Here is a 21,963-nt window from a genome sequence, read left to right on the forward strand (position 1 = left end):
TCAGAAGCATTTTTCTCCTACTGTTTGATCACTGCCTCTCATGTGAACTACACCTTGATTGTGGAAACAAAACAGAGCTTGCAGCAATTCTAGGCTCTGTTAAATAAGACTTGATTATATGAACAAACTCAAATGTTACCTCTGTCTAAAGAAACTGAACAGTCATCACTAGCTTCCAATTGAACAAGTGCCATAGTTCTGAGGTCTGCTAGTGCTTCAGCCGAGTGCTCCCTTTAAGAAGAAAGATCGCTTCAGGACCTAACTGTGTCTCTTCGTCAGAACTCTTCCCCCCTCTTAAATCTTGTTTTCTTCCACTTTGCATTTTCCATTGCAGCGTTTTGCAAAAAGGATGAGCTTGCGTGTGCCAACCATGACTGTGTGCTCCGTAAGGGGTGGTGTGATGGGCAGATCGACTGTGCAGACAAATCAGATGAATGGAATTGTGGTAAGTTTTAGCAGCAGCAGACTTTTCTGGAATTTATAATGTGATGCTTTCCAACAACAACAAAAACGTGATAATTGTTGGAGACGTTAGCGCTTGAAGTAATTGGCTGGTTCTGGAAATTCACTAAGGCCATTTATGCAGGGTCGATTTTGATACTTGCTGAAAGCTTCTTTTTTAAATCCGCCCTTTAAAATGACTATTCATGGTCCGGATGCAAGAAGAGAAAGTCAAACAAATTCCACCTCCCCCACTTGCCTTCTCCTTTGTTTGCATAGCCATTAGCAATGGTCGTTTGCATAGCTAAGCTGCAGCTGGGATTTTTCATGGTTCCTTCAGTAAATGCTTCGATGCAGGGGTAGAGCAAATATAAAAGGTCGCGTTAAAGGGGCTGTTAAGAAATGCGAAGCAGGTATCCGCCAGCTTCGGCTTCGCAGTGACAGCTGGAATGACGGTTCAGCATGAAGAAATAAAAAAATATATATGCGGGGCACTTCAGCCTGGAACACGCTGCTAATTACCAAGCATAAACAGCCTAAGAGAGATGTAAAAGCTCGGTAAGGTAGATCCCCACCACCACCACCTTACAGATGGGAATCTGAATGTATAAGCCCAAAGAAATACTTTTCTGCATGTGATGGACAGGCCAGCTGTAGCTGGCCCAGGTATTGGAATCTCCCAAAGGCTCCCAAAGGCTCCAGGAAACTCCCGAGGGCTTCCAAGGTCCCCAGTCCAAGGGGTATTCTTCACGGTGGATTTTGCTTTGGTTTCGAATCAGAGCAAACAATAAACCGATTTAAATAGCTTTTTCATGGCAGCGCAGATTCTCCCCCCATCCCGAGGCATTTTCAATTTTTCACGGGAGAAACAGCGCACTTCTCTGCGCTGCTTACGTCTGCTGCCGCTCATGACTCACCGCTCCAAATCCGCCTAATCCCGCCCACTCTTCCCATGATCCTGTGTGTGTGTGTGTGTTTTTGGGGGGCATCCTGAGAGCAGCACATCCAAGCCAAAACTCCCGTCACCCTTCTGAAGAGGGGCTGCCATTCTGCTCTGGGTCTCCCTCCAGCTGGTGCGATCCTATGTGTGTGTGTGTTGGGGGGGTGTCCTGAGAGCAGCAAATCCAAGCCAAAACCCCCATCACCCTTCAGAAGAGAGGCTGCCAGTCTGCTCTGGGTCTCCCTCCAGCTGGTGCGATCCTATGTGTGTGTGTTGGGGGGGGCATTCTGCGAGCGGCAAATCCAAGCCAAAACCCCCATCACCCTTCTGAAGAGGGGCTGCCAGTCTGCTCTGGGTCTCCCTCCAGCTGGTGCGATCCTATGTGTGTGTGTGTTGGGGGGGCATCCTGAGAGTGGCAAATCCAAGCCAAAACTCCCATCATCCTTCTGAAGAGGGGCAGCCAGTCTGCTCTGGGTCTCCCTCCAGCCGGTGCGATCCTATGTGTGTGTGTGTTGGGGGGGCATCCTGAAAGTGGCAAATCCAAGCCAAAAACCCCATCACCCTTCTTTTTTATATATATAATTTTTTTATTGATTTTTAATAATAGTAATAAAAGAAAAAAAGAAAAAAAAGAAAAAGTATACATATATGTGAATACAAATAACAATAAAAAGAAAACATCAACGTAAACAATACAAAAAAAATGCTTATTGCGCACTAATATATCCTGAAATCCAAGCCAAAACTCCCATCACCCTTCTGAAGAGGGGCAGCCAGTCTGCTTTGGGTCTCCCTCCTGCCGGTGCGATGCTGTTAGAGTGGCAACTCCCCCAGCCAATCACCGTTCTTGGGGGAGGAGAAAGGAGACGTCCCGGGGAGCGAAGCAAACATTTTTTCATGGGCATCCGAGCAACAAAACGCTCTTCTACTGGAAAGTACGGCTCAGAAGTGGTTTGGATTGCCTCTCTTTTAACCCGACTTATTTTGCTCAGTGGGGGAAAACACGGATCTGGAGTGAATAACCAAAATTTGCCTCCGACGCAAATCAGCATCGAAACAGCAGCAAATCTCCGTGAAGAATACCCCCAAAAGTCTCAGGTGCTGGAAAGCCCTTAGACAATGGAAAAGAAATAGCCATGGACCAGACAGGATGCAGGATGTAGATTGAAGGGAGTCAGTTAGTAACTAGAATAGAAATAGCCATGGCAGGATAGGGAGTGAAGGTCAAGACGCCTAAAGTTCAATTACTAACTGTCAGGTAAGCAAAACTACTAACCACAAAGTTGGCAAAAGCAATGATCGCTGACCCTGCAAGACGCAAATCGCTGACACCTGAGGAACCCAGATATAGACATTACTAATACCCAGGCCCACCACGGAAATCCCCCAAAATAGCAGAAACCATGGAGATGAGAGAATGACATGAGACAAGGCAACCAATAGATGGTGTAAGATAACAGGTGCGCCTAATATGGGCAATGCAAAAATGTAAAAGGCTGAATCCTTGGGCGGAAATCTTTGGAGAACTGACTTCAGCCCTGCTGTGCTGTGCTTTTCTTCCTTTTGCTTAATAAAAAAAACTCCTTTACCTGATGCCTGAGTCGTCTCCTCCTTGGTAATTGGAACCATAGAGGGGTGGGCCTCTTGGCCTCAGGCGGCTTGGCTATCATATGGTCTGTTGAAGCAGAATTCAAACAGAAAGTTTTTAAAGTGGAAAAAAACAACAACCCCAGGCAGCAGAAGCCCAAGTAAAAGTTTCAGACATGCCATGCCACAGCACTATACTGTTGGAGAAGATTAAGGGGGGATGTTATGGTCCATATTTCATACCTCCAGCAGAAAATTATTGAACCTGTCGAATACAGGAGTCTATTGGAACCAACTTGATTTCCCCCCTTTGCCTCAGGCCTCTGCTGTGTTATCAAGTAGTCAGATGCTGAGTAAATTATTTTTAATTTATGATAGATGTCTGTCCAGCAGTTTACAGAAAACAAATAACCTTTATTCATCAGGCTGGGAAACTCGCTGTGAATAAATACCTTATCAACGGAACTAAATAAAGGGTGTGAAGGATTTTGAAAGATAGTAGATAAAAACAAGCTATTCTTGTACTGTGTTGGGAACATGTGCCATTCTTAAAAAATAAAAATAAAAACCGGATGGGAAAAAATTGGAAGAATTATTTTCTTCTAATATATACTGCATAACAGTTTTGATCCCGTGTTGTTATGTGTCTCTGGAGAAAGACACAAAGGCATTTTGATGCAGTGGTTTTAAGGGAAGGACATAAATCATTCTTCAGGCCTGGCTGATGGAACGTGTGAGCCACGAGGATATAGTTTTCTGTGAAGTGCTTAATCTTGCCATTTTCTTCTTACAGTCATTAGATATATTATTGATTGCTCAGCAACGGCATGAATGTGATATAACTGCACAGAACAGCCTGTTCCTGGACCACTTAAGAATAATAGATATACATTCAGCATTTTGTTAACTGGGATGTTGCAAGAGCAGGGATGGTCTTAGCAATGCCTTACTCCTTTAATTGTTTCACTGATTTCAATTAATCATTTAAGAATTAAGATGGTAGTCAACATGGACGTGAACTGGGTTATCTTCTGAGATCTTCTGTTTCCTTTGTTTAATCATTAAATCATAATACCAGAACGCGGGGTCATCTGCTGAAGCTGGAGGGTGAGAGATTCAAAACAGATAAAAGGAAGTATTTCTTCACACAACGCAGAGTTAAATTATGGAACCCCCTGCCCCTAGATGTGGTGATGGCTGCCAACTTCGAAGGCTTTAAGAGAGGAGTGGACATGTTCATGGAGGATAAGGGTTATCCATGGCTACTAGTCAAAATGAATACTAGTAATGATGCATACCTATTCTCTCCAGTATCAGAGGAGAATGCCTATTATATTAGGTGCTGGGGACCACACGCAGGATGCTGCTGCATTCGTCTTGCTTGTGGGCTTCCTAGAGGCACCTGGTTGGCCACTTGGTGAACAGGCTGCTGGACTTGATGGGCCTTGGTCTGATCCAACATGGCTTTTCTTATGTTCTTAAACCAAACACCTTCTATATTCAAAGCATCTTCCAACCAGTTGTGAGATGTATTAAAACCAGGGGAAAAATCATTATATCAAATAAGATATAAATATAATAAAAACCAACACAAAAAGCTTATAAAGCAAGAAGCTTCTGTACCTTCTCTGGTAGGCCCATTCCATAAAGGGGAGGAGCCACAACTAAGAAAGAAAAAGCCCCAACTGTTGCCATACTGACTAGCCAAATAGCCGGCACCTTCAGCTGGGACTGCTGAGCGGATCTAAGCTGGCACTTGTGCTCATGTGGGGAGAGAGCTCATGTCTTGTGGGCAGAAATTTCTACCTGCGGAATGCAACTTTCTTGCCTCCCCCCGCCCCCATGTTGCAGTCAAAATGCCTCTCAAAATGCCCTCCATCTTCAAGAAGCAGCATTTGGGTGGGGGGAGCGTTTTGGGCTGTAGCAAGATGGAGGAGGTGATAAATTTGCATTCCACAGGCAGAAACCATTCTGCCTCTGGAAAAGCTCTGGTGTATCTAAGCCCACATATTGGTGTTTTTTCCTCATGGGGATATGTAAGGAGAGGAGACACAGATTGTAGGGCATACAACATATTTTATATATGTCTAGAAATAAGCTCCATTTCAGTGACAAGTGATTCTGTCTTGTGGACTGGGTTGCCAATCTCCAAGTGGTGGCTGCAGATCTCATCTCCAGGCAACAGAGATCAGTTCCCCTGGAGAAAACGGCTGCTTTGGCAATTGAACTCTATGGCATCCAAGTCCCTCCCCTCTCCAAACTCCGCCCACCTCAGTCTCCACCCCCCAAATCTCCAGGTATTTCTCAACCTGGAGCTGGCAACCATACTTATGGATCTTTTCTGGGACAGTTTTAAACAGTCCAGGTATCTGGGAGGCAAGCAGATTTAGCTTTCTCTTCTTATGTGCTGTGAGCCAAGCTGAAATCTGAAGGCTAGAATGACAGAGTTCATGCTAGGGAATTGCATTATCTAAATAGGCTCAGTTCATCACCTTGCTGAGTGAAAAGAATTGATCATACGTTGCACTTAGACTGTGGTGAAATGGTAATTGGTGTCTACCTAAAATGCTGTTCAATGAAGCTAGCTCAACATTAGGAGCTGCATTTTTCAAGGGTAGATAAATCAATCAATGGGGAAAATAATACAAGCCCAAATGGAAGCTGTCCCTGTTGGCATATTAAAGTTACATTTTCATTTTTTTTCCTTCACAGTGACCATGTCTAAAAACATGAGCACCTTGATGTTTCTGACTGTTCACAGGTCAGCTACCAACTACCACGTATGTGCTGATGAATGGGAAGACGATTTAAGCCACTTGGCTTGCAGACAGATGGGTTTAGGGTAAGGTCAGTAGTTTGTAGCACTGCTAAATTTTCTGAGATTGACAATCATTGTTGATAGAGTTGGTTGAATCTGTGACGTTTTCATAATCTTTGCTTCCTCTGTTTCCTAGCTTAGCGCAACAACTTTCTGTGAGCTCTCTGATGTTCAGAACCGTGCGTGGGTTTTCTGTTTGCCACATTGATAGAAGCACTTGGATTCAGCTTCTGTTGATATAATAATGTAGCAAAGAAACTTTTTCTTCCTGAGAAATAGTTAGCTGCACTTTTCTTTCTTATACCTCACAGCAATTGAGCAGTTAACCTACCTTTTATGGTTTCATCTGCTGTCTTTAATGAGCTTGGACTTTTTGACCTGGTTGAGGCTGCTCAATCAATCAATCTTTAATTTACAGTCATTTGACCAACTCAAAATAACATATGATCACCGTAAAATAATATTAATTGCTCAACAAATCCATAGATAAAAATTATTGACACGATCCCAATAAAATCCCATTTCTGAAATGGACCATATTCTAACTTCTAAAAGGTTTATCTAATAGCATTTACTATTTATGACTTACATCTTTCCGTGCCTTATGTATAGTGGCGCAAAGTTCAGCCACACATCTCGAGATTAATGGGTTGCTATCTTCCAAAAGTCGTTGAGTACAAATTTCATCAGACAAACCCATATTGTTTTTTAAAATTTCCTGGATAGTCTTGACTCTTATCTGATGATGGAGAGGACAATACAGTAAGGCATGCTCACGGGTCTCAATTTCTTCACCATTACACAGGCAAGTTCTTTCAGAGAAGGGGATTTTCCTATATCTGCCTTCTACGACAGCTGATGGCAAAGCTCCACACCTGGCTAACGTGAAAGCTCTTCTAAATTTATTCACTTCCAATGTCATCAGATATGGGGCTGCCCTCATCAAATGCTTGGATTCCTGTGAGGCTATAAAACCAGGCGATCTTGCAAGGTCATGCTGCCTCTCAGTGTCTTCTACTCTTTGCCTAACTATTTTTTTAAACTGCTCCTCATTCATTTTCAATAAATCTTGGGGTGAGAACCCTAGTTTCCTTAATTTCCTAGTTTCCTAGTCTTTAATGAGCTTGGACTTTTTGACCTGTTTGAGGCTGCTGTGCTGTGCACATTTTCTTGAGAGAAAGCCACTCTGAATGGAGAGGGATTTAGGGCCAAACGAGACCTGACAGTGTCCTCATGTCTGACATGGGGACACCGCTGCCACTTTAAAGCCTAAAATGGGTAATCTCAAAATATCCATGAGGTGATCAGGCCCACAGCACAGTTGAACAAGGTAATCTTGTCCCCCCTACCTTGTTAGGGTTGCCAACCTCCAGGTAGTGCAAACAAATATTTATATGCTACAGTGTCTAATACAATACGCACTTCATAAATATACAAAAAGAACCATTCATACAGTTGTAACACACATACACAAAATCATCTCTAGGATGGTGGTGAATGGAAAAAGTTCAATAGAAGGTGAAGTTGTTCTCAAGATATGCTCAACAGTCTTCTGTATTCATTCCATGCAGGTAAGCAGGTAAGTAGAGGTAATAAATATTAATTCAGGAGGAATAACTTCATGGAGGATACGGCCGTTTCAAATTCTTGACAATTTGAATTCTTCATCAGTCCTTCCTAGTACAATTTATAATAATTTAAAATTCAAGTTGATCATAATACTATGTTATTACAATACAAAAATAAGTTCTATAATAAAATATATACAAAAATACTTACAAGTATTTTTGATCAGGCCCACAGCACAGTTGAACAAGGTAATCTTGTCCCCCCTACCTTGTTAGTGTTGCCAACCTCCAGGTAGTATTTAAAGCAAACACCTCGTGCTTAAGTAGGAAGTTAAACAAACAAAGTGAAGCACTGAAAGCACACTGTGCTGGAGATGTCCCGCTATTACAACTGATCTCCAGCCGATAGAGATCAGTTCACCTGGAGAAAATGGCTGCTCTGGCAATTGGACTCTATGGCATTGAAGTCCCTCCCCTCTCCAACCCCCACCCTCCTCAGGCTCTGCCCCAAAAATCTCCAGGTATTTCCCAACCGGAAGCTGGCAACCCTACACCTTTTCAAGTGCCAAAATGGCACCCCCCCAGCCGTTTTAGACTTTTAAAAGGTACAATGAGGAAGGACAAGAGTGCCTTGTCCCACCGCGCTGCAGGCCCAATCAAGATCAGGCCTTCGCAGCATTTTTTAACCACTTGTTTTTAGCCTTTAAATGACAGCAGCATACCTGTGTCAGACATGAGGACACCATCATGTCTAGTTTGGCCCTTAATTCTGAGGAGACATGTAGGATCAGGCTGTTTGTACCTTTGTCATTCCAGTAGACATGCTGTGACTTTGTAAAGATCTTTCCTCAAAAGAAACATTTCAGAGAATTGGAAGTCAAAATAAATATTAAGCTGTATTTGAACAATGGCAATTTTGAAGCTTTTTCGGATGCGAGCTCTTTGATGATATGGATATTCCTTAGTGCAGGACTGTAGCTGTGGTAGAACCTGTCACCATCTCCTGCACCTGGTTGGCTACTGTGTGAACAGACTGCTGGACTTGATGGACCTTGGTCTGATCTGGCAAGGCTTTTCTTATGTACTAATACATAAAGGCAACTGTCATCTTGAAAATCTTACCAATAGGAATCTTGAGCAGGCAAAGCTGGAGGTTTACATGGGTAGAACTTGGAGCACTACCATTTGTGCAGGAAGAAGCCGGGAGGAGCTGGCAGTTAATTTTGTATAAATAGTGAAAGGGGAACTCAAAGGCCTCATAAACCTCATGTATGAAGTGTTGGAAATAATCTAAAACAGCTCCAAAACTGGAACTTGTTATATTATCCAAATTACAATGCAATACAAGCAGAGATAAGCAATAAACAAACTCTACCGGGCTGGTTGCAGGCAAAGAACAATTTTACCATATACACACTGAATACACTGGGTGGCTTGTGCAAAAGTAATATAATTTAATGTGCCAGAGGAATGTATGAAAAAACAAGCCACAGAGTCAATAGTATCCAAAAAGATGCTTTACCAACTCTGCTGAGAATTATTTCCATCTGGCTGCTCTGTCAAAGAGCCTTTCCAAAATACCCCTTTTGTCTGCAATTTGTCTGCAATTGTATCTCCAATTTGTATGGTCAAAAGCTGTTCCCTGTTTTAAATCATTCTAAAAAGGATCTAGTTAAACTGAGAAAACTTTGAAGAGCGGAGAGCATCATGTTGCTGCTTGAGAATCTTGGGAGTCCTTTGAAAGGTTTTATCCAGGATTCTCTGGTTCCTTTCCCAAAGACTAATCTCCAGAAATATACTTATTGTAAGAGCTGAGGAGCAACATAGTGAGTTGGACCCAACCAACTTTTCTGCCGTGGATAAAGAGAGGAAAGGGCCTCTTCGATTACAGCTAAGGTTCTGCTGGTGACCACAGGATCTGTGTGGACAAAAGCTATGTGATATGGCTATACTAAAGAGGGCAATTAATGTCTGGTTGAATGGTAAATGACATAGGTTCAAAAGGTTATTAGATATGTTATTAGATATTATTAGATATTAGATTAGATGTTATTTGATATTAGTTATTACATATGTTAGAAAAACAATTAGATGATCAACATATGCTGATCTGTGAGGAAATTCTGTGTAATTTAAGGAGAATAACTCCCAGTTATTTCAATATTTTTTTTCACATAAGGCACACTACTTCCTTAATAAGAAAGCATAAATAGTCTGCAGCCAAAAACCCTTTAGAATCTATAATAAATGGCAATCATACCTCTAGCAAACTGATAGCTCAGGTTTACTCATTATTATTAAATTTAGATACTGCTCCTTTAGCCTGCAAGAAAAAAATGGGAGAAAGATTTATGAACTGGTTTGTGTTTACAGGAATGGAAATGGATTTGATGAAATGTCACTTTTAAAATAATATTATAATATCGATGAGTTTGAAATAAAATTTTTGTTTAATATTTTTGCAGTGCTTACACTTGATAAATTAGTGAGTATGTACAGTAGTTTATGAGATATATGTTGGAGATGTGGTTGGGGGCATGCAGATTTGATACTTGTGTTTTGAACATGTCCGAAACTTAATCTATTTTGGCTAAATATGATTCAGTTTATTAATGATATGTTATGCAGTAATATACCACCAGATCTGAAGATAATTCTATTAGGATACTTTAAAGGATTGGTAGGTAGCTTCTTCAGACGAGTTAGTCCACATATAGTTGCTAAGATTGTTCTTGCAGCGTATTGGGGGGGGGAAGGAACCCCCTTCTATAACAGAACAGTTTAATTATATTTGGAATGTAGTCTTGTTAACTAAATTAACATATTGCTAAAGGATGCACAGAAATAATTGTCTGTGTACAGATTAAGTTTTGTGAACGCTGGGCAATTTTTATTATAATACACCAAAAGAGGGAATACAAACATAACAAAAAAATTGAATTAGGTACCACAAAGGTTGAGTAGGAATAATGTTAAAAATGAATCAAACAAATCAATGTATTGTACAATGCACTTAAAATACAAATTAACACATAGGCCTCGAATTTAGCCTCTACATTGGAACCACTGGACTAAGTAGTCCTCAGTGTTCATTAAATAATACAAATAAAGATCCACAAATTAATGACATACAAATAAGACCACAATCACAGTAAACAGGACCAAATGCATTTCGGCCCAATGAGCTTTCTTCAGTGGTCACTAATATATAGATACACATAGAAGCCAAGAACAATTGTTGATATAATAAGCCAAAACAGGTGTTGATTGGTTCACAATTTATATTGTGTGACCAAATGGTAACATCATTAGGATCATGGATCTTGTTCCATCTTTCTTTCTTTCTTTCTTTCTTTCTTTCTTTCTTTCTTTCTTTCTTTCTTTCTTTCTTTCTTTCTTTCTTTCTTTCTTTCTTTCTTTCTTTCTTTCTTTCTTTCTTTCTTTCTTTCTTTCTTTCTTTCTAATTAATATTTTCAGGATACAGAAAAGGTAGGGAAATAGGGAAAGGAAAATACATTCATTACTATTCACCAGCGCACAGACTACTTCATCTTCAAAAGAATTAAAATCTTAATATCTCTCCTATCTATTATTGTCATTATTTCCAACTTCTCTCTAATATGGTTCTCGGATACTACGTCAAATCTCTAATGAAAAGCCCCTTCATTTAATCTTTAACTTAATTTTATCCCCTTTTTCTCCTTCCCTTCTTTTCAAATCTTCCCACTTTCATTGCCTAATAAAATAAAACTATTCTTGATTACTTAAACTAAAATACATATTTCTGAACATCAATATTTATCATAAAAGGGTTGCCATCTTTGCTTGTGTTCTTCAATCATCTCGTAATGCAACATGGCTGGGAGTCTTGCTATCAGAGTGTATTCATGCATTTTTGTAATCCACATCTTTAAATCAGGTATCTTCTTGTCCTTCCATTTCTGTGCTAATACCAATCTCTCCGCAGTCATTGCATATTGATACAGCTCTTTGTACTTTTTCAAGGAGCAAAATAAAGAAAAAGGCAGATTTTGAAACTTTGATTACCAAAACTCAAGATCATCTTTTGTCAAAAATTTACAAAATACTGTTTGCTGTAGATACAACATCGGAACAAGTAAAGACTTGCCTGGTGAAGTGGATGCAAAATTTTGGAGAGATGATTTCAATGCAAACCTGGGGGAAAATGTGGAAAACGGATATTAAATTTTCCAGATCACAAGCAGTAAGAGAGAACTGGTACAAAATGTTTTATAGATGGTACTATGTGCCGAAAGATCTGCAGAAGATGTACAAATCAAATCAGGCTGTTGGAAATGTTCAGACACAGAAGGAACATTCTTTCATCAATGGTGGACATGCAAAAAAGTACAAACCTTTTGGAAAATAATACACTGAAAGATGCAAGAGTTGTTGTTCCATGATTTTCATGCTCACACATAAAAAATATATGGCTATAAATTTTGGCAGTTCCTTCCCTCATGGTGTGTATGTACACATCCACTAGCAATCTGACAGATTGATCCTGACGTGAACCTGAAATGAGACTTTATGTTGTTTCCCACTGTAAGTTCAACTTTGTTTCCTGCCTTACCAAAGATTATAAAGAAAAAAAAAGTAAGGCTTTTAAAGATGGCATCTTGTTAACTGAGAAGGGGGACTGCAGTGGGAGAATGCATAATGTAATTGGACTGATTGCCCAATTGAACTGATGACCCAAAATAAATAGCTTTTTTAAATGAAGTATTTGCATGAGCAGTGTTATAGCCAAATACTTCAAAAAACAGAAGGAAAATTTTACTTACCCAAAGGCAAAAGGAGCCATAAAATGGTCTTGATGACTTGCCAGATCTGATTTTTTACTTTTGGGCCTTTTTAAAGAGACTTCTGATTTCACTGTCATCTGAAATGTCCTTCTTGCCTTGATCAACTTGAAGGGGGGGGGGGGGAAATCCTTTACTCTACGATCACTCTTGATAATGTTTTATTTTTTAAAAAGGGAGGATTACATTGACAGATACATAATGGACCAGGCAGGAATAGTCAGGAAGAAGGAATCCTCAGAGAGGCTGACACTGAATGTGATGGTTAACAATATAATAGAAACAAGAATGCATTAGACAGATGTAAAGTAATATGAGTGAAGCTTTGGGCCACTAGAGAAAAAAGCTTGCGGTTTCCATTTCCCACTCTCCTTCTTTCTTCCAGAAATCAGACACTTTCTCACCAGTAACATAATAAAAAGTTATCTGGTTCAGCACCGGCAAAAGCTTTCCCTAAAGTTATCTGTAAAACTAAGATGAAGAACAGATTTACGATGGTACTTACCACCCCATAAAAGCCATAGAAAGATCTTCCACATGGGAAGAGCAAAGTCGAAAAACACCCTACCGATAGAACCTGCTTACCAGTGCTGGGGGTGCCCTAATGGTAGCAGACCTGGTGTTCGAACACTACATGTGTGGAGAAATGAACAGTTGTTGAAGAGTTTTTAGGTGGATACTCCTGCGTGCAGCTTCGGAGTAAGCAAGGGCTTTTCCAAGGCCTGCCCGTGAAGCAGTTTTCCAGGGAGGTTGTTTCAAGAATCTCTATTTCCATAATTTTTGGGTTTTAATAACAGTAAACGTGTTGCGTTACCTTGGATTTGTGTTTGTTTCAGCGGGCCGCCTGTGACAGAAATTGTACCAGAGTATGAACAGCTACAGAATAAGAAGTGGTTGAATCTGCAGTCCGAATGGGAACGCAAAAATGCATCGACGGTGCACTCCCTTTTAGTGACCGGGTAAGAGACAGATCGTTTTCTACTGCTGCACTCTGTATGGTTACTAACTTTTAGTCCAACAACCCTGATCTAGCATTGGCAGATCCCTATGTGGTCAGGAAATACCTGGAGATTTTGGGAGTGGAGCCTGAAGAGGGCGAGGTTTGGAGAGGGGAGGGGCTTCAATGCCATTTCAATGCCATTATCAATCCAGAATTTTATTAACCTTATATTTCCTTTATTATGTATCTGTGGTATCCTTGACATGTTTGTAATGGCCTGTGGCTAAATGCAAATAAAACCATTCATTCATTCAAGTTGATATACAACCTAAAAGCAGGGCATTTGCAGTTGATGGAGATCAAATATGCTGAATGAGCACACTGGTTCCTAGCAAAAGTCATGTTCAATTGCCCTAAGCCCAAGGTCAACCAACAACATGGGATATAGTTGTGAAAATGCAAGATCAGAATGAAATTATAAGACAATGTACAGACAACTTGTATTTAACGTTACAAACCAAGCATTAGTGTTGCCGACAGACATGTCAAGTGTTTTACGCTGGTTTTGCAATCCAAATAACTGCCAATTGCCAAAGCAGCCATTTTCTCCAAGGGAAATGAACCAAAACAAGGCAATAAACATTGTACAGCATAAATACAGCGGTGGGTGGGAGGGACAAATGAAGGCCGACTGAGGACTGCCCAGAGAGCAGCCTCTTTTTATGCCAGGGAGGCGGACCTGAGTGAAAACCTCAGGTCCGGCTGCCTGCCAGGAGGCACCCCCTCCCCGTCTGGGAGCCCCAGGACTGATTGGCCAATTCAAATGGGCTCCCAGCCAGTGGGCGGTGGCCACGCGGCGCTACACGCGGAATCCGGTCCGACGCCGCGCTTCCCAGCTGTTGCCGCCCGAATCGGGCGGAGGAGCCCGTGCCGGCAAGAAGCCCCGGGCTCCTCGCGCTCCGGGCCGCCCGCCCCCTCCCCGGTGTGGGGGGGAAAGAACGTCTCGCCCATGCCCGCTGCAGCCCAAACCAGCAACCTTGGGCTCTACGGGTGAGTCGGTGCCCCGTTTCTCCAAGGGAACTCATCTCTATCGCCTGGAGATCAGTTGTAATAGCAGGAGATCTCCAGCAACCACCTGGAGGTTGGCAACCCTACCTCACATGCAGATTTCAGTGCTAGACAGAAATGTGGGTTTGGTTTGGATGCAGACATCCATCCATTGTTGTGTAGTAGTTAAGAGCAGAGGTTTGGAGCGGTGGAGTTTGATCTGGAGAACCGGGTTTGATTCCCCACTCCTCCACATGAACGGCGGAGGCAAATCTGGTGAACCAGGTTGGTTTCCCCAGTCCTAAACACGAAGCCAGCTGGGTGACCTTGGGCTAGTCACACTCTCTCAGCCCCACCTACCTCCCAGGGTGTCTGTTGTGGGGAGGGGAAGCAAAGGTGATTATAAGCCAGTTTGATTCTTCCTTAAGTGGTAGAGAAAGTCGGCATACAAAAACCAACTCTTCTTCTGCATTGTGTACAGCACATTCAGACAGGAGGTATGGAGAATGACCTGCATTTACACTTCAGGATATAGGGGGAGATATACATTTCCATTCTCATTGTGAGGAGGATGGGAATGTGCTTTTCCAACCACTGTCTTCAGTTGAATTACGTTATTGCATATATGTTTATTTGGATTGCAAAACAAGCGTAAAACACTTTACATGTCTGTCGGCAACACTAATGCTTGGTTTGTAACGTTAAATTCAAGTTGTCTGTACATTGTTTTATAATTTCATTCTGATCTTGCATTTTCACAACTATATCCCATGTTGTTGGTTGACCTTGGGCTTAGGGCAATTGAACATGACTTTTGCTAGGAACCAGTGTGCTCATTCAGCATATCTGATCTCCGTCAACTGCAAATGCCCTGCTTTTAGGTTGTATATCATCTTGAATGAATGAATGGTTTTATTTGCATTTAGCCACAGGCCATTACAAACATGTCAAGGATACCACAGATACATAATAAAGGAAATATAAGTTAATTACATTCTGGATTGATAATAAATGTAATAAAACTATGCTAAAATATACATAATAAAACTATGCTAATCTCGATGCATTCAGAGAAATAATAAGTAAAAATTGTGGTGGTGTCCCAATCAGCCAATGGGACCTAGCAATCATTAAAATCAACCCGAAGGTTCAGCTCTCTTAGCAACCATATTGAACCTTATTTGCTTTGCCGCCAGAGCATACAGGGAAGTCCTATAAGAAACAAACCCATCAGTGACTTTTAACAAAAATACTAATTTCTCAGCACTAGGACAAGTGTTTAGGCCAGAATATATCATCTTGAAAAGGAGCATAGTGGGGATAACATAAGCTGCATTGTGATACAAAGGCGGTGGGCGGTGGGAGTTAAATGTGTTGGTAAAGGAGCTAATAAAGACATCTTCAAAAGAGAGGGTAGTGCCAGACATCTTGAAGGAGACAGTTCTGAAAATGCCATCCTTGGATCCAAAAGAATTGGACAACTATTGTCAGGTGGTAAATATTCCCTTTTTGGACTAGGTGTTTGAGGGATTATCTAGAAATATTTCAGTCCAATGGGGTATGGCAACAGAAATGGCTTGGTGGATGATTGCACAGGGAAAGAAAAAAAACAAGAAAAAATCAGCCCTGAGGATTCTCCTGGATCTCATTGTGGATTTATGTTGTAGCATTCTAGAGGGAATGAACGTGTCCCTCATGCTTTTAAACCTCTAACAAGAAACTGCTGGGAGCACTCTCCTCATGTTTGGAGACTTAAATGAAACACAAAACTCACCTCATGGGCATTATTTAATGAGAGTAGAAGACAACTGGTGCCTTATGTGAGATATTCAGCAGATAAATGATGCAGCAGTTTATATATTTATATATATATATATATATATAATATTTATATATTAAGCAGTAGTGCCATCTGAGCAGATGGAGTTATTCCTCATAAAAAACTGTCCTTTCTAATCTAGGTTGCCATGCAGAAGCAAAAGCATGATTTCCCTTCTGTGCACTAAAGAAGGTAAGATGCATCATTCATTGAATTACAAAAGAAGTGGTTAGGCAGATATTTTCGATTCATCAACAAATCCTATACATTCAATATAATATCTAGAAAGAATTAACAGTCCTTTTATTACAGTTGGTTGGTGCAGTATTGAAATGCTGTGCCTGCTTCTCCTTTATTACTCCTTTCCCCCTCTCCCTTTTATCTTATTTTATTTTTATTAAGACAAGTACTAGAAATTTGTCAGTACGGGGGTTATACAGACTTCAGGACCCATTCAAGTAGTTTGATCGCTCATCATGAGGGAGCAATTAAAGTTATAGGTATTGTGAATGGTTACAAATATACCATGTTACTTGCTCTTACAAATTCAACAGTTTTGCAGCAGGTATCTCACAAGCCCCATGGCGCAGAGTGCTAAGCTGCAGTACTGCAGTCAAAAGTTCTGCTCACGACCTGAGTTCGATCCTGACAGAAGTCGGTTTCAGGTAGCCGGCTCAAGGTTGACTCAGCCTTCCATCCAAGGTCGGTCAAATGAGGACCCAGCTTGCTGGGGGTAAAGGGAAGATGACTGGGGAAGGCACTGGCAAACCACTCCGTAAACAAAGTCTGCCCAGAAAACGTCGAGATGTGACATCACCCCATGGGTCAGGAATGACCTGGTGCTTGCACAGGGGACCTTTACCTTTACTTTTATCTCACAAGCTAACAGATTTACAATATTAGTTGATTTTGTTAAAATAGTTCCAAAAATTTACAAGCAATTATATATAGAATGCTTACTTCTATATCTTGGGATGAGTTGCATGAGTTAGAAGATGCTTCTGGAAGCGGCAGATCCCGCTGGGGGGGTCCGGGTTTGCGGGCCCGTGGGGGGTGAGGGTCGGGGGAGCGCTGGGGGTGGGGGCCGGCGCCCACTCACCACGGCTGCGGCCGTTCCTGGCGGCGGCGACGTTCCGGACGGCCCGGGGGCTGGGGGGGGCCGTCTGGCCCCTGGGAGCGGAGGGAGGTGCAGGGGTCCTGCGTGCGGCGGCCAAGTGGATCGATGGCAGCCGCCAGCTCCCGGCCACCCCCGCGGCCGGGCCGCCCCCTCGCCAGGTTTCGGCGGGCTCCACCGGGGTCACGGGGCCCACCACGTCCCAATTGGGTGCGCGCCGGCCGGCATGCTGGGTGGGGGGATATAAGGCGACCCCTCCCCCAGCCAGGGGCCATCCTCTCCTTCCCACACCACGCCGCTTGTCCCACCCACCCTCCCCCGGGGCATGGGGTTTGCTGCGCATCTGTCACAACTAGTGGTGGCGGTTTGGGCATGGGGCCGGATCCAGTTTGGGGGAAAGATGGCCTGCGTGCCCCGCTTCCCATTCTGAGGACCCTAATAAGGGGTTTTGGGGGGAGGCCAGGAATGGTTAAGCCTGTCTCGGGGGCTGCGGTTTGGCCTCCTCCCAAGTGGCAGGGGACCACACGGTTGGCTGCCGCCACGTGGGTCCCAGCATAATGCCATCTCAGGCTGCGCCCAGCAGTCGGGTTGGGTGCAGGGGTGATCAGCTGGCAGTCGGGTCAGCTGATCCCTGGATCCCGCCCTCCATGCTTGCCAATGCCTAACGCTGTAATCAATAAAGTTGTGGCCTGTTTACTCCAGCCATCGAGTACTAGTCTTCTTGGGTAAGATCACACTGTCCATCACCAGGATGGGTAACCAAGGGACTGCCGTTCCCCGCTCCCCCGCCCCGACCCCCCATGGGGCTGGGGCTGCAACAGACGTCAGTATATCAAGTCAGACGCTTGGTTTATGATGCAGAGTAAGCCACATATCCAGTCAATCTCTCCTAAGGATGAGGAAGCCATATTTTTACCTCTGGCACCTTTCATTCACTGAAACACCAACAGTTGCTAGAAAAGCTGAAGTGTTCTGGGCATTTTTAAAACCAAAGTTGCTGTGCAGTGAATCAGTGTTAGATGTATGAAATCATATTATTATAGGATTAGGTTGTCTGAAATTTTCTCAGCTGAAGTCTAGATATGACTTGTCAACTTCTGTTGAATGGTAATGTTTACAACTACAACATCTGTTGGTATCTAAATATGGTAGGGTTGCCAGGTCCCTCTTTGCCACCTGTGGGAGGTTTTTGGGGTGGAGCCTGAGGAGGGTGGGTTTGGAGAGGGGAAGGACTTCAATAGCCAAAGCGGCCATTTTCTCCAGGTGAACTGATCTCTATCGGCTGGAGATCAGTTGTAATAGCAGGAGATCTCCAGCTAGTACCTGGAGGTTGGCAGTCCTAAAATATGGCCCTGTGGCATTATGTACTCCTGGAAACTCTAACTGAATCATTGCAGAAAACGAAATCTACAATACTTGTCTGTAAATATTTGATGCTGATTAATAAATATGATATGCAGAGTCTCAGAAATGAATAGAACGAGAAATTAGATTACCTGTTTTGCCAAAGCAATGGGATGTGGCCTTAAAGTTTATACTTGATCTCTCCATGGATAAGTTGCAACTTATTCAGCTAAAAAAAAGTTTAGGATCTACTGGACACCACAGCAACTCTTTAGCAAAGGATTGAACAAAGTGTCTAACTGTTAGCATTGTAACTCGCAGGATTCGTCCCTTAAACATGCTTTGGACGTGTCCAGTCATTCAGTTTCTGGGAAGAAGTTAATAGTTATATCAGTTTTGTATTAGAATGTTTATTGATTTTTGAGGATGCTTATATACTTTTAAACTATCTGCCTGTCTCTTGGAAGCTAATGAAAATGGACCCTCTGTGCCCCTACTACAACTAAGACTTGTGCTACAACATTGGAGAGATAAATGCCCACCTCCTGTAAAGCAATGGATTGAGGACCTTAGAACTTTATCAGTATTTGAACTCCTGGCATATAAACAACAATTGTGTATATGGACTTATTTTTAAATATTTGGAAACCTTTTATAGAAACCTATGTGTAGAGCGGCCCCCACTGTTGTTATATTTTTGTCTCTACTTTAAAAAGAATTTCTTTTAATTAGTTGCTGGATTTTGAGCCCCCCCCCCCTTGTTCTTTTTTCTGTCTTGTTGGGGGGGTTGAAAGAAAGAAATAAGAAAAAATAATCTAACTCACTTGGAAAAAAATCACATCCATGTTGCACATTGCTAGAAGAAGCAGAAATGTTGTCTTGGAAACTTCTAATGTTTTAGAAATCCATGCATTGGAGAGAAGGCACCCAGAATATGTTGTTTTGCATTACTGTCCATGTGGTAAATATAATGTGTAGGGTGTTCTCCATTATAAGAGCTAAACACTGCGTAATGCTAGAGTTCAAATATTAGACCCCCAGCTATGTAATATGGCCCTAAAAAGCAGCCATAGAGGAATCTGGTATGGATCAAGGCTGCAGCATTGGAGAAGAGAGGGCTCATTTCTGCCTGTGCTATTTCTTTGATTGGTTTGTCTTTTTCCCTATTGAGGTAGCAGCTCAAGGAGTAATTTCTGATGGAGTGGGAGAGGCATCTTCTTTTCCCCAGCCCTGCAGCCCTGAACCACATTCCTCCACCCCCCATGTTGCTTTTTTCAGGCCGTTACCTGTCTGGAGTTCCAGTCAGACAACTCATTGTCACGTGACGTTTGGCCCTAAGTGAGTGATAACCAGTCTGTACTCTAGAGACAGAGCCACATAGGGTTGCCAGGTCCCTCTTCGCCACTGGCGGGAGGTTTTTGGGGCAGAGCCTGAGGACGGTGGGGTTTGGGGAGGGGAGGGCCTTCAATGCCAGAGTCCAACTGCCAAATCGGCCATTTTCTCCAGGGCCTACTCTTGCAAAGCACATCTTTGGAGTTCATCCAGTAAAAAAAGCAAGCAAGCTAACTATATGTTGCATATTGAGATTTTTATAATCTTAGCTTGTATCGAGTTTTTAGTATCTACCTTATTTTGGAGCTGGTACCTGGCTTTCAGGAACAACCAACAGGGAATATTGAATATGTTTTTAGTTATTAGCAGAATGTTTTATATGTTTTTTAATAGACTGTGGGCGTCGCCCCGCAGCACGGATGAGCAAGAGGATCCTTGGTGGCAGGACCAGTCGCCCAGGACGGTGGCCGTGGCAGTGCTCCCTGCAAAGCGAGCCGAGTGGGCACATTTGTGGCTGTGTTCTCATTGCCAAAAAATGGGTATTGACAGTGGCACACTGCTTTGAGGGGTGAGTAGTGCTGAGAACTCTTTGCAACTTGCATAAGAATTGCAGTTAGAGAAATAGTTCCTAAACTGTGAACGTATGTAGTAGTCAGTTGGTCCCTAGACAGAACCCTGCGGGCTGGAGCACATTGCAGTTATCATGTGGATGCTGCCAAAAACTGCCTCCTTGTAGTGACTGATCTCTGCAGTGGTTAGAAGAACAAATTGCTTGGAGCTCTGGTATTAGTTTTTTAGTTTATTTATTTACAGTCATTTGACCAGCAGAAAAACATCAATAAAATTGATCGATACAGAGCCAGAATTACAGTTTCAATACGTTAACCAGAGCTCTCCGCACTCTAGTGGCAAATGTAACAAAACTTTGCCACTGTGTAGAAAAGGTTGACATCTTTATCGTCAGGTAAATATTTAATAATGGAATCATCTGAATGTCTAAAAACTCTATTCAACAAGGGCAAAATCAGCCTATTTCTGACATCCCGATAAAATCCACAATACAATGAAATATGGGTAATTGTCTCAACAGCAGAGTTACAAGGGCACAACCTAGACTCCAAAGGTAAATGCTGGCATCTCCCACGGAGCAAGGCCGACGTGGAGCTCTGGTATTGTGTTGAGAGTTTCCATGGTCTCCGTTGATCATCATGAGGTTCTATCAGGGTCTTGCTGTTGGTTGGGTGAATGCTGATAAGTAGGACAGGAAATTGTATTCAAACATTTGTCCCTCTTGCCTAGGGCAGTGCAAAACGAATACTTTCAACCCTTTGCCACTAGAAACTCTGTGAGAGATATAGGTCTTTTTATGCATGGCTGTTTCCTTCGTGGTCAGCCCTCTGACGACTTCAGGTCTTTGCGCTGATTATGCATGCCGTTTCCGACTGTCAGAGGTCGCCTCACTCTCCCTCTGCATTTCCCCACGTTTTGCCTGCGTTTTCAGAGACCTGTGTTATCTTGAATTTGAAAACGTGGGCAAAATACGGGGAAACGCAGGAGGAGAGTGAGGCGATCTCTGACGGTTGGAAACGGCATGCATAATCAACACAAAGACCCGATGTCATAAAAGGGATGACTGCAAAGGAAACAGCCATGCATAAAAGACCAGAGATTATGAGAGAGATCAACAAGAGACGGGATATAGTCTAAAAGCTGTAAGGAATGCCTTCAAACATGTCTACATTTTTAAATGATACAGAGGACAAATGTAAACTGAATTACTAAAGTTGCAATGAATGATTTCAAGGATGTACACATTTTATTTTAAATACTGTATGTTACTCAGCACGTTTTGAGCAGGAAGGCAGCATGGTATAGGCCAATCTTGTTAGATCTCAGAAACTAAGCGGCATCAGTACCTGCATGGGACACCACCAAGGAAGACCCTGTAGAGAGAATCAATGGCAAACCACCTCTGCTTCTCACTTGCCTTGAAAGTCCCTTGCTGGGATCGCCATAGGTTGGTTGTGACGTGACAGCACTTACATACAGAAGCATGTTTTGTGTTATGTTCCTTGCCAAAGAATAGACGTACACAACAAAAGACCCATGGGGTGCCTCCTCAACAATATTTAGCCCCTAAAAATATAGAAATACAAACATCCTTTGAATGCAGTCAATTCCCACCTCCTA

The 21,963-nt window shown here is 42.5% G+C and overlaps 1 protein-coding gene across 1 annotated transcript in view; it reads left to right on the top strand.

Moving 5' to 3' along the window:
• Positions 1–21,963, top strand: part of CORIN (corin, serine peptidase) — a 126,107-nt gene that overhangs the window by 94,918 nt on the left and 9,226 nt on the right. The window contains exons 15-19 of the mRNA XM_056855088.1: positions 335–445; positions 5,681–5,810; positions 13,014–13,136; positions 16,126–16,175; positions 20,167–20,341. Coding sequence (XP_056711066.1) covers positions 335–445; positions 5,681–5,810; positions 13,014–13,136; positions 16,126–16,175; positions 20,167–20,341 — 589 coding nt within the window. The remainder of the gene's footprint in view (positions 1–334; positions 446–5,680; positions 5,811–13,013; positions 13,137–16,125; positions 16,176–20,166; positions 20,342–21,963) is intronic.

Source organism: Euleptes europaea, chromosome 9, assembly GCF_029931775.1.
Source record: "Euleptes europaea isolate rEulEur1 chromosome 9, rEulEur1.hap1, whole genome shotgun sequence".
Lineage (NCBI taxonomy): Eukaryota > Metazoa > Chordata > Lepidosauria > Squamata > Sphaerodactylidae > Euleptes > Euleptes europaea.